The sequence below is a fragment of the Nomascus leucogenys genome, chromosome 21 (assembly GCF_006542625.1).
Source record: "Nomascus leucogenys isolate Asia chromosome 21, Asia_NLE_v1, whole genome shotgun sequence".
NCBI lineage: Eukaryota > Metazoa > Chordata > Mammalia > Primates > Hylobatidae > Nomascus > Nomascus leucogenys.
The window spans coordinates 22,436,108-22,452,895 of NC_044401.1; the positions used below are offsets into that span (position 1 = coordinate 22,436,108).

A 16,788-nucleotide genomic window follows, 5' to 3' on the forward strand; every position below is an offset into this window, starting at 1 on the left:
TGTTGGATCCTCTTCATCTCTTTTACACATTCCTTTTTCTTTGCTCAACCTCTACATTTTGAGTTCTCTGAGGCTCAGTCCTCACTCTCTTCTCTCTCTCTCAGTCTCTCCTTGGGAAATCTCACCCAGTCCATGGTTTAAATACAGCTTATAGGCCACACACCATCAAGATTTTAACCTGTTTATCCAACTGCCTACTCGACATACCCACTGCAAATCTAATAAGCATCTCAAATCTAACATGTTCATATCATGGTTTTCCTCTAAATCTGCTCCTATACCAGCCTCCCCCAGCTTAATAAATATACCACTCTCCAGCCAGTCTCCTAAGCTGGAAACAGAGTAGGAGGCATCCTTGATTTCTTTATTCTCATTACTCTTTGCATCTAATACCACAACAAATCCTGATAACTCTATGTCTAAAACACATCTGCAGTCAGTCCACATATCTCTTCCTCTCCTACGACAATCCTGTCCTGAGCCACCATCATATTATACCCGAATACAGCAACCTAATTGGCCTCTTCATTTCCACCCTTGTCCCTCACATTCCATTGTCCATGCCACAGCCAGAATATTTTAAGACATAACCAGATTGCTTTGTTCTCCTGCTTAAAACCCTTAAAAAGCTTCCTGTTGTACTTAAAATCCAAGTTGCTAATCCTAGCTTACAAAATCCTATGCAGCCTGATCTTTGCTGACCGCTTCAGCTTCCAATTGCACCATTCTCCCCCTACCTGCTACTTTCCAGCTTCACTGGGTTTCTTTGCTACTCCTCTCAAACTCACGATCATCTCCTCCTGAGGCCCTGCAGCAAACATCCTTTCTGCCTGGACTGCTCTACTGTAATCTTCATATGGCTGTTGCTGCGTGGTCACTTGGACCCTGCTTAGATGTCTCTTTCTCAAAGTGGTCAATCATTACAAAGGAGCCATTCAAAGATTCTCTGTTATATCCTTTTTAAATTATGTATGGCATTTATTATTTTTATTTATTTAATTACTCATTTTCTTCCCTCCACAGGGAGCACAAACATCGTTCTTATCCACTGCTATCTCTCCTGTGGCTAGAAGCATGCTGGCATACTAAGGAGACTTAACAAATACTTGCTAAATGAGTAACCTGAAATCTAGGTCTAACTCTAGCCAACAACCAAGAGAGAAGGTTGCGCAATAAAAAAAAAAAAAAAAAAAATGGAAACATCTCCCCTTCCTTTCAAAACACAGCTGTATTAAGGTAAGAAACCATATTCTTTTGAAACAATTCTAGGGTAGCAAACAGAAAATATATTTACCTTATTATTACATCATAGGAGTCGATTTTTTCTCCTAATGTCTTATTCTTCAAAACTCCTCCATTACCAACCACCACACACTTTTTACAGGGTATGCTGTTGGACAGATGGACAAGTGAGAGATTGAGCCATCTTTTACAAAACTGATTCCAAGAATCCATGCATACTGTCAGAAACCCAGTGCCAAATTCCACTTGTTGCGCAAGTAGAAAAAGAACCAACTGCGACTTACAAGTCTAGAGCTGTATTAAAAAGATACATGATTCAATGAGTAACGTTCTGTAGGAAGAGCATATCATTGTCAGCAACTATTATCAGCCCATACACGTTATCTCATTTGATTCTCATACCCACCTATTGAGATAAGTAAGCCTGATATTCCCAGTACACAAATGAAGAAAGAGGTTCAGAAATCTATTATGTAACATTTTAAAGTCATACTCTAAAGTGGAACTAGCATGTGGGTCCAGAACTTGAGACTGTGAGACACACCTCCATATAGGACTCTGCATGTGTGTTTTACATTACGCAGGTCTCCATTTTTTGCCAGCTTTACCCACTCCTCGAAGATTCTACCTCTGGCTCTCTGCTGCATAAGTGTGGAGATGGACAGTTTGGAATCTGGTGAGAAAAGTGCAGTTTTCTGTACCCTGCCCATGCTCACTTCAATTTCCCAAACATGGACTCGTCCTTGGAGCTTAACCAATACAAACTAAAAGTTCATGCGGTGTTCCTGGCAAAGAGCTTTAAAGTAGAACACAAAGGGGAACTTCGTGTTGCTGGTCCATCTCTCTCCCAGCTCTTACCCTCACCCAGGCAGGCCTGGAGAAATGACAAAATAGACTGTGTCCTTGCCCGCTAGGGAACAAAACCACAGAAGGGAAAGTTGTTGAGGCTATCCTTCCAGAGCCCTCATGGCATGGAAAGTCTAAAGAGAACACTGATTCCCTAAGACCCATGAAATCGGCAGACCAGATGAACTCAAGACCTTAAGGCTTTTAGGAAATCAATGAGTAGCAAAACTGTGAAAACACTGTAGAACACGGAAACATGGAGAATGTGAGAATTCGGAAACCGTTTAAAAGAGCCAAGCATTGGCTTTGTCAGGTAAACAGGAGATGATGTACACACTCCTATATTGATTAAATTTACCTTTTTTGAGTAGTACAGTTCATCTGATTGTAAGGTTTAAAATTTAAAAAATACTTTTAACATATTTTAACTGGAAGCTCTAGGCTCTCAAATATTAAAGAGTCATGCCTAAATCAGTGTCACCTCAGTCAAGAAAAATAAGTACCAGTGGCACAGGTTGGTAAGGACTTGGGGGCGGGGAGGACTGTCCAGCAGATGCTCCTTCGGTGTGTGCCTGAAACCTCGCCTTGTGGACATGTCTCATGTCACAGTGGGTTCCAGAAGGGTGTTTGTTCATTTAAATTTTCTTTTTTTTTAATTTCTTTTTTCTGGGAGTCTATAGATTGACAAAAATGAAATCAATGTCAGACATATTTGATTTGGTTCAAATGTGGCTGATGTCCATTTGCAGCAGAGAAGAACTGAGGGTAGGAAGGTACACAGTGTTGCCGGCAAGGGGACACTGAACAAAAACAGTTTGCCATTCATTGTAAAAGTGGGCGGGCACCGCACAGTCAGTGTGAGTCAGTTAACCAAGACAGAGGACTCAAGGTTCAATGAGCAGGAATAAAACCAAGGTAAGCGGGTGGGGGGTGGGGGGAATAAGTACAGAACTTTCAAGAGACAAGGCCAGAACATTTAGAGAACAAGCTGCAGCAGAGGCTGGCTGGAGAACAGTGGTCAGTGCAGTTCTGCTGGATCACCTGGGGAACATGATGACCACATCGTACCCTCAGGTGGCGTGACTTGCTCCTGGGCATGCTCTTCATAGTAGATTTGATGGAAAAAAAAAAAAAAAAAAAAAAAGCCCTTCTCTTTTGGGTGAGTGTCACAATCAGTGCACACGTAACATTCAGGGAGGGGATGATGGTCCCCGCAGCTTTACAAACATGCCTACAATGCTAGGACTGCATTTGTCACACATGGGCACCTCCTGAGCATTTCCAATTGATGCAGCCACTTAGGGTCAGGAGTTTTAACACTTCTGAATCCTGAGGGTTGTTGAGATCCCCTTTTATCTCAGACTCCAGGATTTCCTGGAAAATCAGGAAAGAGGTGGACTGTTTCAGGGGTTCATTCAACTCCTGTTTCTCCTGAAGCATCTTGTAAACTTCAGATTCTTTGTTGATGATGAGGCCACCTGGAGGCTGAACATGATCTATGGGCACGCCATTGGCCTCCTCCCTGCTGGCAGCAGTTTTTGAAATACCAGCAATATGGTATCTCAAGGTATTGTTGAAGTTGGAGATGTTTTCAGAAGAAGAGAGGCCAGCTGCGTTGCTGTACTGGTTTGGATGACCCCAGGGACAGTGCTGGAAGCAGGAGAGGCAGTAAAGAGCATGGCACTTGGATTGCAGGCACTTCCTACGTGCGGGACCCCCTGGGGTTCAGAGTGTAAATTCATCTTGTATGGATGACACTTCCTTTTCTCCATCACCAGAAGAAACTAGATTTTATATTCAGATCTGGCTACTGTGAGAGTCATGGTACAGCCTTTTCACTTGTTTCTGAGCTTCCAAGTGCATCATATTGCTGATATTTTCCCTATTAATGGCTGTAATTACATCTTTCATACATCAATTAGCTATAGCAGCCTTGCTTCTGAAAGTGACCGGGAAAACAGCTGAGAAGCTACTGGAAGTCCTTGCTGTCCAGCAGGCAGAAGCCTCATGGTCCTGGGCTCTCTGTTTCTAAATAAGAAAGTAACATAACTCTAGATGCTTTTACAAGCAAGTTTGACTTCAATCCCTATTCTAGAAAGCCAACTTTATCAAAGGCTCTCTGCTGTGGGGCCATGTAGTATGGCTGAGATGGGAGCTGCTGAATATTCAAAACCCTTTCCTCTCAGAGTATTATTGCCATTATCCTCCCCAAATCATCCCATGAATGCGCTATAGCAGGGAGCGATTCTCACACTCACAGCTTGCTTGCCCTTTCCATAATATCTCAGGGTCAGTTTAATCCAGATCAGAGGCTGCACCTCCTAAAGCTGGCTCCATCTCCACTAGGAATGCTAAGCAAGGCTGGGCACTGGGGAAGGCATGGCTAAGAACAGACAGGATTGAAATAACAGCTGTTCCCATGAGATAACCTGCATAGGGGTAGAGGGGGAATGTCTATAGAGGGTATCTAGTCTAATCCTCTCCATCCAATGAAGGCTGTAGGCCAATCCTCTGTCAAGAGAAGGGGCTGCCTTGCCCTGAGCCCAGGTGCCTCAGGGGCTCCTACATCCATCCTGGCCTGGAGTTCCCAGTCTGACACTGGACTACCTGACTCCAACTACACAGAACATGCAGGGGCAAAGGCCAACAAGCCACCAGCATACCATCAGGGCCCCTATCCTCTACAAAAGACTCCTGACCCACAAGCCAAATCTCTAAAGTTGACCCCGGAAAAGTTACTCAGCTCAGTCTATTTTTTTTTATATATACTTTTAAGTTCTGGGATACATGTGCAGAACGTGCAGGTTTGTTACATAAGTATACATGTGCCATGGTGGTTTGCTGCACCCATCAACACGTCATCTACATTAGGTATTTCTCCTAATGCTATCCCTCCCCTAGCCCCCAACCCCGTGACAGGCCCCAGTGTGTGATGTTCCCCTTCCTGTGTCCATGTGTTCTCATTGTTCACCTCCCACTTATGAGTGAGAACATGCGGTGTTTGGTTTTCTGTTCCTGTGTTAGTTTGCTGAGGATGATGGTTTCCAGCTTCACCCATGTCCCTGCAAAGGACATGAACTCATTCTTTTTTATGGCTGCATAGTATTCCATGGTGTCTATGTGCCGACTATGTGCCACATTTTCTTTATCCAGTCTATCATTGATGGGCATTTGGGTTGGTTCCAAGTCTTTGCTATTGTGAACAGTGCTGCAATAAACATACGTGTGCATGTGTCTATATAGTAGAATGATTTATAAACTTTTGGGTATATACCCAGTAATGGTATTGACTGAGCTCAGTCTTAGACGCGGTCAGTTCTATAACATTGCTCAACAATGAACTGATAGCTTAGACCTTAGTGTTCACAGAAGTTTCCACTCTATCACACTGAGTTACAGATGGTCATCAAGCCCTAGATAATGCGTGGCCCAAAGAGTATCACGGTAAGAGTATCTACCATCTGTCATATACATGTGCCATTATCACTGGTCATCACTCAGACTCAAGGTCCTGGACCTCCTCCCACATACCCTACAAGCCAAGAAAAAAGAGGGGTCTAGGGTTTCAGGCAGATCTCTTCTGCAGGGCAATTCCTCATACTCAGCCTCTCCTACTTATGGTCCCAGCAGTTCAAGGACTTTTAAAAAACAGGAAGAAATAACATAGACATTGCCTCATTCAGAACGCCCATTCCAAAGATTCTTTACAACTCTACGTCACTATATTTTTGGGAGTTTCACTTTCTACTTTTTTTTCCTGTCAGCTTATAGGGGACAAACAGAAAGAGAGAAGGGCCTTTACTATAGGAAATCATGCCAATGCTTTTGAAAGGAAACCTTATCAATGAAATTCCACTTTTCCTCCTGGTAAAGGATATAGCAAAGATTTACGCATTTTTCTGAGAATCACGTAGAAACCCTTTTGAGGGCATCCCGAGGACTACTCTTTGGCAATAACACTTTACCTACGGCTAGTATTCACAGTACCACCATGGCTCTGGGAAGTATGGAATGGTACAGATAAGCTGCCTGAATCACACTCCTCGTTACTCATTGCTTCCCTCGCTCTCTAGCAAGTACCCCATACTCTGAAAGGACTGATTCATTCTCTCCTTGACTTCTTCCATTTGGCTTGTGATTCTGGCTTCCTCTGCCTTTTTATGTGTGGAACAATGACTTTCAGTGTCCTTTGGGTGACTGTAAAACTTCACATATTTAATTAACATAACTTTCATGTAGAAATAGCTGCAGTAAATTGTGAGTCCCTAGAGGAAAGAATAGTATCATTTCTGTCTCTGTATCCTCCCATCTACAACACTTCCTGATTCACAGGATGTGCATTTTAGAATTCAGTTTGGTTGTTACATTAAGTATGTGGAGGTTATTTCCCTACTTTGTGTTTGGAGAAGCAATTACCTTTTACTCCTCCGACCACCCTGGAAAGAAGCAGGAAAATGCATATGCTCTCAACTGCTTACCCAGAAAACAAAATAATTCCAGGGTTCCTGAACCTGTTAATGGAAAATCTGGAAAGCTGCTAAAGCAGTGGTAGTAAGAGATTACACTTCCCCCAGGTGAAAGGTGTGTTTCTCATAAAGTCAGGCAAAAGCCGGAAGAGTCATTACCTTATGCAGAGGGAAACATCAAACACAGTCAGTATAGAGCAAGCAAACTTGAGTTGCCCATTTCAAATGATCTACGATGTGTTTTATTTTACAAATGCTTTTTGACATGCATTTTCCCTTCAATAGCATCACGTACATTAAAACACATGACTCTACCTTCAGTGTAACAACCTATGGCAAATCATAGTGGTCACATTCCCAACACCCATTACCCCATGTGCCTTGCTAGCAGATCCCTGCTTTCCTAAGCCTACAATAGTGAGCTCATTGCCTCTGCCAATGTTTCATCTAGACACAGCCATGTGACCCATCCCTGGGCAGTAAGATATTAGGGAAGTCTATTAGATGCTTTTGGAAGAGATTTTGCTGCTGCCGAAAGAATCATGTGAACAGGATACTTCATTACTCACTTCTTCCTTTCTGCTTAGACATTGACATGTGATAACAAAAAGTTAGAGCAGCTACACATCAGAGAAAAAGACAGCCACAGAAAAACTACCCTGGAGCCTTGACATCACTGAGCCACTAATTCAATCCCCCAACCAGGGCCACTCCAAACATATGTGCAAGTTGTACACAGTCCAATGTCAGGGAGCACCATTCAGATAACTATATGAATGAATCGGTACTCCCTGGAGTTGTGCAATCCAGTCTGTACAGCCATAAGCAGCCCCATACTGCAAGCTGGAACCACAAATATGCAGACCTGAATCCACATGTCTACGCAATACAGGAGATAATGAACGTCCACTTAGTTTAAATCACTCCTAGTGAAGACTATTACCTGCCGCCAGAAGATCCTCAAACTACACAAGGAACTGTAGTTGGAGACCTGGTTGCTAGTTCTGGCTCCTCTGCTGAGCACCTCTTAGGACCTTGGTCTAGAAATCTGACCTCTCTGATCTCAGTTTGCTCTTTTGTGAAGTAAGGGAATCACTTAGGTCTTGTATGTTACTCTCTGATGGAAGAGACCATTTCCTTTGGCAAAAGTACTGAGACTTCTATACCTTTACCCAACATCTGACCACAGCAGATGCTAGAAAGCAGGCAGGGGCTGCTTCTGCATATTCACCACAAATGATTCACTCTGTTGATGTGGAATCACAACTTCCCCTCATCCTCAAGCTCTCCTGGCTAAAAATCCTGCAATGTAAAGAAACTCTGCAAAACAGCAGAATGTCTAAAGTAGGGAAGCAGATATTGATATTCCATATAGAGTTAGGACTCTTTTTAATAAATACACCACTAATGTCTAATTCTTTTTTAAGTTTTCTAAAGACATGCTCCTGGCCTGGCTGGTAGCCAGTCTAACCCAGCTTTGCTGAGGCTGACATAATGGATGCTGCTTGAGAGAGCAACCAGGCAGCTTTTACAGATCCTTGTCCATTTAGCAGGCAACTGACTTGACACAGGTGCTTTTGTTAGGTAGGATATTTATGTCTAGTTACTATATAACCACCTGTGCTGCAGGACTAAAGCATTCTTCATAAAACTTGGCATGCTTTCAGAAGGAGTGTTGGTGGTTGGGGATGGGGAGCTTGTCTGTGCATTTTAAGTGGGAGCTGAGATTTGATCATTTAGGGTTGCTGCTGTTTCTAGCTGTGTGAGGATGTACTTCCACTGAGGAGAAAGCAATAATCCTTAGGACTAGGGGGCAGACTGGTGCTAAGGAGCTACATGGACAGCCAGGAAGGACTAAGGCCTTGGAATATGGGCATATTTTTAGTATTCCTTTTCTGTGATGCAATTCTCTTAAAAAATCCTCAGTCTTCCGTGAAGTTTGTTAAACTTAGTCGCCTTATGTTGGCTGTGCTTTGGAGAATAAAGAGAAGAGCCTGTGTCCATGAGAAATCAGTAGCAGCAGCAGATAAAAAAGATGCACTGAGCTCAGTTGTTAGAGAGCAGAGTCAGATATTTGACTTCAGAATCCTGAAAGTGACCAGGCATAAAAACAGATGGGGACCAGGGAAATGATGCAGAGTATTGGTAAAGACAGCTATTTGTTCCCCAATAATCTTGTTTCCTTCATCTGTTAAAATCACGTTTGCTTTTAAAGGTGAGCACACAGTCACCTGGAATACAAACTACATTTTCCGGTCCACATTCCAGCTAGGGTGGCCTTGTGATGGAGTCCTATCCAATGGGATGCAAACGGTGGTTGCTAGTCAATGTTTAACAATCAGTTCTGGGGGAGGGGGAGGAGTATGAATGGGCAAAGCCCTGATTTGTAATGTTTGCCAATTCCCATGGTACGAATACTCTCACCTTGGCCATTTCAAGCTTTCACCTTGATGGCACTAAATATGGAGCTGAATACAAAGAGATACAGCTCTCACAAGTTGGTACCAACTGGTTCCAGCACATCGTTGGAGGTAAGGAAGTGTTATACGTGATTTCTGGGAGATGTCCTTAAAGAAGAAGGCATGTCTTAAAGGGTTGGGGTATGCCCTTCGCCCTTTCCTCCTCCTGGCTGGCAGGGAGGTAGGTGTGATTGGTGGAACTCCAGCCATCATACCGGACCAGAAGGAACAAGCTGTATATTTAGGAATGGTGGCATCAAGATAGAGAAGCAGCCTTGGTCCCTGATGCTCACAGAACCAGCCCTGGAAAGTTGACCTGCAGAGTTCATTTACATGAAAACTGGACAAAAGGAAAACTTCCTTCTTACAATCACAACTGATATTTTGAGTTTTCCCGTTCACAGTGGAATCTATCCCAACTGAGGGCATCATACATGCTGGATGAGATATCTGACAAAACTACAACTTATATCTGGTAGAATCTTAAAGGATTCAGATTTGAAACAACAGCAACAACAACAACATCTGACCCTTTCTGGAAGGGACAAAGAGGATGGAAGGAGAATAAAAAGTAAGGAAAATAATGTGCTTAGCTGTTACAACTCAAAATACATCAAGCTCCTTCTAGAGCACAGGTAGGAAAAAATGAGCACAGAGCAAGGCCAGCAATTATATAAATATCAGTAAAGAAAGCAGAAAAAGGAGGACAGTAACTTGAAAGTAATCCCTCTCTACCTCAGCTCCTCCTCTCTGACCTACAGAGCCATGATGAAGGACAAGCCAGCCTAAATATCAATACCTTCCTCCTTGGACATGTGGGCCCTGCTCACAAATCCACAAGCCAGGGGCTCAGGGAGGACTCTCCTGCCAAAGGCAGTCTAAATTCTCTGCCTAAGAAAGAAAGACTGTTCTCAGATATCTTTCTTCTAGAGCTTTATTCCCAGGCTGAGAAGAGAAATGAGAACTACATAAGGTCACTTGGGGAATGAAGTTGACTCAGAGGCAGCATTCAGGCAATCAGTTTACTAAAAATGTATTGCTCAGGCATAGCCTGGTTTGTTTTTTTCTATGTATTGTACACTGGGCACATGATAAAGGTAGAATGACTCACTTAAAATATAGGCAAAATTTATTTTTTATTTTTATTTTTTTTTTGAGACGGAGTCTTGCTCTGTCGCCCAGGCTGGAGTGCAGTGGAGCGATCTCGGCTCACTGCAAGCTCCGCCTCCCAGGTTCACGCCATTCTCCTGCCTCAGCCTCTCCGAGAAGCTGGGACTACAGGCGCCCGCCACCACGCCCGGCTAATTTTTTGTATTTTTAGTAGAGACGGGGTTTCACCGTGGTCTCGATCTCCTGACCTCGTGATCCGCCCGCCTCAGCCTCCCAAAGTGCTGGGATTACAAGCGTGAGCCACCGCACCCGGCCTAATATAGGCAAAATTTAATACTACATGTGAACCCCTCTGAAAAGTGCTATGCAAATAGAAGACAGTAGTGTCATAAATATATTCTTATCTATTTTCGAAATACTCTAAGGTTTGCCCAGGTCGAACACACAACTCAGCAATGCTAACTGAACATCTGTGATGTTACAAAACATGTGCCACTGTGCTCCCTCTGTGGGGATCCTACAGGGTTACTTGCCACTCACTCTTTATCTAGAGTCTCTGACTATACATTTACTTCACTTCAGACTCTTGGCAACTTCAGACTAAAGGACTCCTGCAGTCAGCATGATCTTCAATCCCTCCTCACCAACTACACTCTACTTCTCTCCCAACAAAGGTAATGCTAATAAGAAATGAACTTAGCATGATGGTGGGGAGTGGGGAGATTCTGGTGACAGGAGGAAAGGGGCAGGAAACAGCAAGACCAAGTCAGCAAGAAGAGAAAAATTAGCCTGACGGAGGCATACACAAACAGATGAACACCTGTGGGACAAGGGGTTATGAAAGCAACTAAATAAAGCACAGTCTAGTTCTTAGATAAAAACTAGGCAAGAACAAAACTTCTAGTCATATATCCTCCAGAATCCTGACAGTAGCTTGCATGTATAGAGTTAAGCATCTTTACAAATATTTGCAGATAATTGCTGCAAGGACTCACAATTATCTTTTTTTTTTTTTTTTTTTTTTTGAGATGAAGTCTTGCTCTGTCACCCAAGCTGGAGTACAGTGGTGGATCTCGGCTCACTGCAACCTCCGCCACCCTGGTTCAAGCAATTCTCCTGCCTCAGCCTCCCAAGTAGCTGGGACTACAGGCATGTGCCACCATGCCTGGCTAATTTTTGTATCTTTAGTAGAGACTGGGTTTCACTATGTTGGCCAGGCTGGTCTCAAACTCCGACCTCACGGTCTGCCCGCCTCAGCTTCCCAAAGTGCTGGGGGATTGCAGGCATCAGCCGCAGCACCCCGCCACCTTTATTACTCTTAACTCAGACATCCAGGCACTGGAGTTAGAACCATCTAGGTTTACATCCTGGGTCTGGCATTTACCAAGTGTAACAAACTGTGTGCCTAGCCTCAGTTTCTCCAGAAACTTACAGAATTAGAGAGAATCAACATAAAACACGTATGTGAAAGGTCTGCAAAAAACAATATTCTACAAATTGGAGCTACATAAATTTGGGGGTTGAAAAAATTCATGGTTGCTGTTGATATGCAATCAAAATGAAAATTGATTAGGTTGATGGCATAGTTTGAAATTATGAAAAACTGAAATGAACCAATACACATTACACAAATACACACTTCAAGCATCTTGGTCTCCAACAGAGAAAAATGAGATAAACCTGGACAAAATCTAACGCTGCTCTTACGGCAAACTCTATCTACACTTTCAGACCTCTATCCACTACCCCCACTCTCTGCACCCAAAAAATAGCACTCCTATTCTCTTGGGCAAGAGGGTAATTTCTGCCATTTTTTTTAATGGAGGCCTGATATCTGTAGACTACCCATATTATCACACTGGCACCCTGGCCAAATTCTAAAGTGTGGCTTGAAACTTTGTGAAATAAACCTACCTCTGTAAAATAAGCCCAACAGTGAAGAAGTCTATTTTTGGCAGTTCAATTTATATGGGGTTATTTAATGACAAAATTGTCTAAAAACTAAATTACTTTTGTAGTGAGGAAACATCAAGTATATTTGTCCTTCAAATATAATTCTGATTAAAAAAGAAGAGAGCTGCTTCCAAAATCTAATAATCTCCTTAACAAGTGAAACAGAAAGAATCTCATCAGCAGTTTGGAGGATGCATGGAAAAGTATGGGAAACAGCCTGTAAAGGGAGGCCATGAGCTGATTAGCAGGTGGTGAACTAATTCTTAAGCAGGAACAACTTAGAAAAAAATGAATGTAGGTTAAAAATGTCCTGATTTGGGACCAGTGTTGATCATCATCAAGACTCTGCAAACTTTTGAGCCAATCAGTTATGCAGCATCTAAATTAATTTTGTAGGTATTTAAGTGTCAAATTACTACTAGAAATTTTGGTTATGCGCAAACCCTATGAAATTTTCCTGAGTAAATACATCTTACATTTCTTGGGGTATATATTTTGAACCAGCTTAGCTGAAGCTAAAAGCCAGACTAGAAGCAAGGAAATAAACTCACTTGTCAAACTCATCAAAGAGATCACAACTCTGCAGTTTTGAAAGAGCAAGTCGAAAATATTCCGCTAGAAAACAAATGAAGTATTATGAATAAAAGGAAAATCATGTATTTTTAGTACTTAGTAAACCACCTTACTCCCTCCCCCACAAACCCATTTCCAACCAGCATGGCCACATTGATTTATTCTGTGAAAAATTAATGATACAACTGCAATTAGCCAGCACTACTCAGCAGGCCCATTCAAAATGTTAAATGCTCTAAAGACACTTTCCAAAACCTCCCCAAAAAACAACACATTTAATCTGAAAAAAATCATATAATTTTAAAATAGCACATGATTCTGAAATTGATGTTAGAATAGAAATAGTAAGTTTAACCCAATTAAATTCTCAAATTCTCTGCAAAATAGTTTTAAAATAAAAAAAAAAAAATACAACCCCCACCCTCACAGGATCAGTTGAATACGCAAAATCTGATTCACAGTGCTGTAGGCTTGTCACCTTGGGCTTTTATGATCCCTCAAAAATTTAGAACTTAATGCTATATAGGGCCAATCACTTATCAACAAGCAGAAGGGAAAGTGTTTTTTATCATTAGAAGATGGAATAATTATCTCTAAACTTAACAAAAATAAAATATCCACTGGTTAAATTAAGACTGCTTAAGGAGATAAGAATCGCTGATGAGATAAAACTCACAGGTAAAAAGAAGCCATGGGAAGCTAGGTAGGAAGATAATCCTCAGGTTTTCCTGCTAATTCTAAATCAGAATAAAGTAAGGTACCAGAACTTACATGGATCACATGGCGGCAGAGCAAATGTAAAAAGTAGTTTCTCAACAACAACAAATCTACCCCTGTTATCCTTTGGTTCTACATTGCCTCAAAAGGAGTGAGAATTTATGTTTTAAAATATAATTCATTTCATTCCATCCCAAAATCATATTCATTGGAAATCATTAGGAAGCAGAAAGAATAAAAGCCCTTAAAATTATATTTAACATGCCATTCTCATCAAACACCACTCAAATTTAACAGAACCAGGTAAGAATAATACTACTGACCTGACGTTCTCATCCCATAGGGCAAATCAAACTTATCGCTACCATACAAGGAAGCAATCTTTCTAAAATCAGCTGCACACAGAAAAGGGTGAAACTGATGAAACCTGGAAAGAAAAGATAAAGAATGATTTTGCCAAATACCTACTATATTTGCAAGCTTTTAAAATCAAAACTAAAAGTAACTATAGCATATAATTCATATCGTTATACCGGCTATATGAAAATGTATAAATTTTTTAATTTTTAAAAATAACTTTAAACTGTGCTGAAATATTGCATAGAATGGGGTACTCAATGGAACTACACAACTGAAATGAAAACACTTTGCAGCTACTAAGATGAAAATTATGTTACAACTCAGGAAGGAAAAACAAAACTTAAAAACAAACCAACAGCAAGGGATAAAATAATAGCCATATATAGGAAAAAACAAAGTCATATTATCAAAGTACTGATGCTAAGCTATTTCTAAATTTAAAAGTACCATATATGTGAAGTTGTATCAGCTATGACAAGTCTGGGGTCACCATCCCATAAATGACAAAGCTGAAATCCACACCCAAGCCTAATTATAAGGAAAGATGTTCTCTGTATAACACTGAAGATAAAAGCTCCAGGTTTCCCAGAAGGGCTTCTCCAAACTGCTGCTGGCTTTTCTGTTTCTGAGAAAGTGGCCTCAAGTACACTCTAGGGGACTGCCCTCGGAGAATACTGTCCACATCACAAACATAAATCTACCTGTCACTTAACACTGTAGACTTACATACTTGCTGAATAATCTTGCATAAATACTTTAACCCTTTTGGGTTTTCTCAGAAAGGAAAGGATATCTTTTTTCACTAAAGTTATGGAGTACCTTAATTCCAGAGTAGCATTTTAACCTGTGGTCTGCAACCCGTATGTGGCTCATAAAATCAATTTTGTGAGTCATGATCAGCATCTTTTTAAAAAGTGAATGGAACAGAACGCAGTATAACTGGAGTAGTAAAGGTAAAAATTCTTTTTTTCTTATTTTAGAAATATGTGTTTGCACTAGATCCCAAGTAAAATGTATTTCTTCCTGAGTCATGTTCAAAAAAGTTTAAAACACTATTCCAGTTTTGCAGTGGTCCTCACTGGACGCACAGCCCTGGAAAGACTACAAGCAGCCATTGCACACTTGGAATCACATACGAAAAAGTCTTATGTATTTGCAGTTTTCCAGAGAGTTGATTGATTGTAAAGGGATCTGTAGCCCCAAAGAGTTAAAAACCAGTAATAACAAGGTGCAGTAATAAAAGACAATAGGAAAAAAAATGAATTTTTAATGCTTCATAGAAAAAATGCTGAACAGATTGTGCCTGTTTTACCCAATTAAACATGCCTAGAACAGGTTTTTATTTCTTGTTATCTAGAGCATTTTGACCAGCAATCTGTCAAGGTCTAAGTGATGGAGGAAAAGAACATACGTGAATAGAAGAGTAAATTCTTTACAAAGCCCAAGAGCCACAATCAACAATCATTGACATTTTATGTAGATTAATCATTATTTGCATTCTATGTAGTTCATTAAAAGTTAATAAAAGGGAAATTTTCTACTCAAAAAGTTTAACCTAGAGGCAAGGAAGGAGAAGCCACAAAATAATAAGGGTGGAAAATGACATGGGAGCAACAAGGGGGAAAAACAAAACCCTAAATAACAATTCGCTTTTTTATAATCAAACACAAATAGACCTCTCTAGCCTCACCTGTGTGAAAAGAATACTGGTTTGATTGAGTTCCTCAATGCCTTTTCTTAAAATATATGCAGAGCTCTGACTAAAAGCACAAAAAGAGACAGGATATTCAAGCTCTTCCTTAAATATGGGGTGTCCACTTTATACTGCTAAGATTTGCATTAAAAAAATAAACAAGTGTGGAAAATGATTACAAGCACATTTGGAATATTTTGTATGCCACAGGTTTTTCTGGTGTATTTTTACCTCAGCAGAGAGGCAAAAGCTGGCTTTGATAAACAAGGCTGGATCTTATTTCTCCGTTTCATTTCCACAGGTGCCACCCTATGAGACAAAAATAATGTCAGTCAGAAACCAGAACCGGGCACCCTGCCCAAAGGGAAGCAAATGCCCTGGGAACTCATTCATGCCACCACTGAGAGGTTCTCTGGCAGCAAACAAAAATACTCCCTGCACCCCTTGAGGTTTGCCAGTACCTTCTCCAAGCCCTACACACACATGAGATTCATGGATGTAAGGGAAGTGAGGGTGGAAAGGCTGAGGTGATGAACAACCAAGAAGTGATTCCAAGAGCAATGATTCAAAGGACCTTCAGAAAAGGGCCAGGATTACTGCATTGTAGAAGCCGCAACCAGGCTCACTTTTTAGGAGTCCCTGAAAGCTGGAGAAATCCAAACTCACCCCAAGGGCACGTGGCTATTTACCTCCTCCTGCCACATCTGCTGACACACACCAGCAGCCAACCCCACAGAAACACCTGACCTGAGCAGGTTCCACAGACCCTTGCCTTGGGATCTGGGGGACTCTACAAATCACACTATTGAGAGTCATTTCTAACTCTTCTCTATTCTTGGCATAAGTTAGGCCCTTGTGTGCTCCTGAATGGAGTACTTGTCTCCACAATTTAAAAGGGTATTGTGAAACATGACAGAGCACAACAAGGAAAATAAATGAAAGGGTGGTGGATGGCAGGAACCAGACTTAGCCGGGAAAGAGGAAAACAGCTTAATACAAAAACTTATTAATGATCATCAATTATGTGAAGAATTTGTATTTAAAAACTAATCAACTTTCTTCTATAATCAGCAGAATTCAAAATGAAGGAAATATCCTAAACTCTTCGTGGACAGACACAATTTTGCATTTTTGTGGGTACAAAAATCCCCACAGTTAGAACTGCTAGGTTTCTGAACTATGAGGCTAGTAAACTCCTTACACAGGAAAACATCTTTTGTGAATACCACAATGGCAAGGACTCCTTGATTTATACATAAGGAAGATACATAAATATGGTGGACCAGCACACTAGACCAAAAAATCTCAATTATATTTGGAGGATAACATGAAGATATTATTTGATTTCTAAAGTCATTAAAACATAGAA

At 41.2% G+C, this 16,788-nt stretch overlaps 1 protein-coding gene across 8 annotated transcripts in view; it reads right to left on the minus strand.

Moving 5' to 3' along the window:
- ST3GAL6 (ST3 beta-galactoside alpha-2,3-sialyltransferase 6) overlaps positions 1-16,788 on the minus strand; it is a 70,286-nt gene that overhangs the window by 8,905 nt on the left and 44,593 nt on the right. For 5 of the 8 annotated variants that reach the window (XM_030802174.1, XM_003261719.2, XM_030802176.1 and 2 more), the window contains 4 exons: positions 15,651-15,728; positions 13,690-13,793; positions 12,628-12,691; positions 1,295-1,390 (listed from right to left, as the gene is read on the minus strand). In XM_030802174.1, coding sequence (XP_030658034.1) covers positions 1,295-1,390; positions 12,628-12,691; positions 13,690-13,793; positions 15,651-15,728 — 342 coding nt within the window. Of the gene's footprint in view, positions 1-1,294; positions 1,391-12,627; positions 12,692-13,689; positions 13,794-15,416; positions 15,487-15,650; positions 15,729-16,788 lie in introns of all 8 variants that reach the window. The other 3 variants (XM_004091729.3, XM_030802177.1, XM_030802178.1) reach the window with 3 other exon arrangements.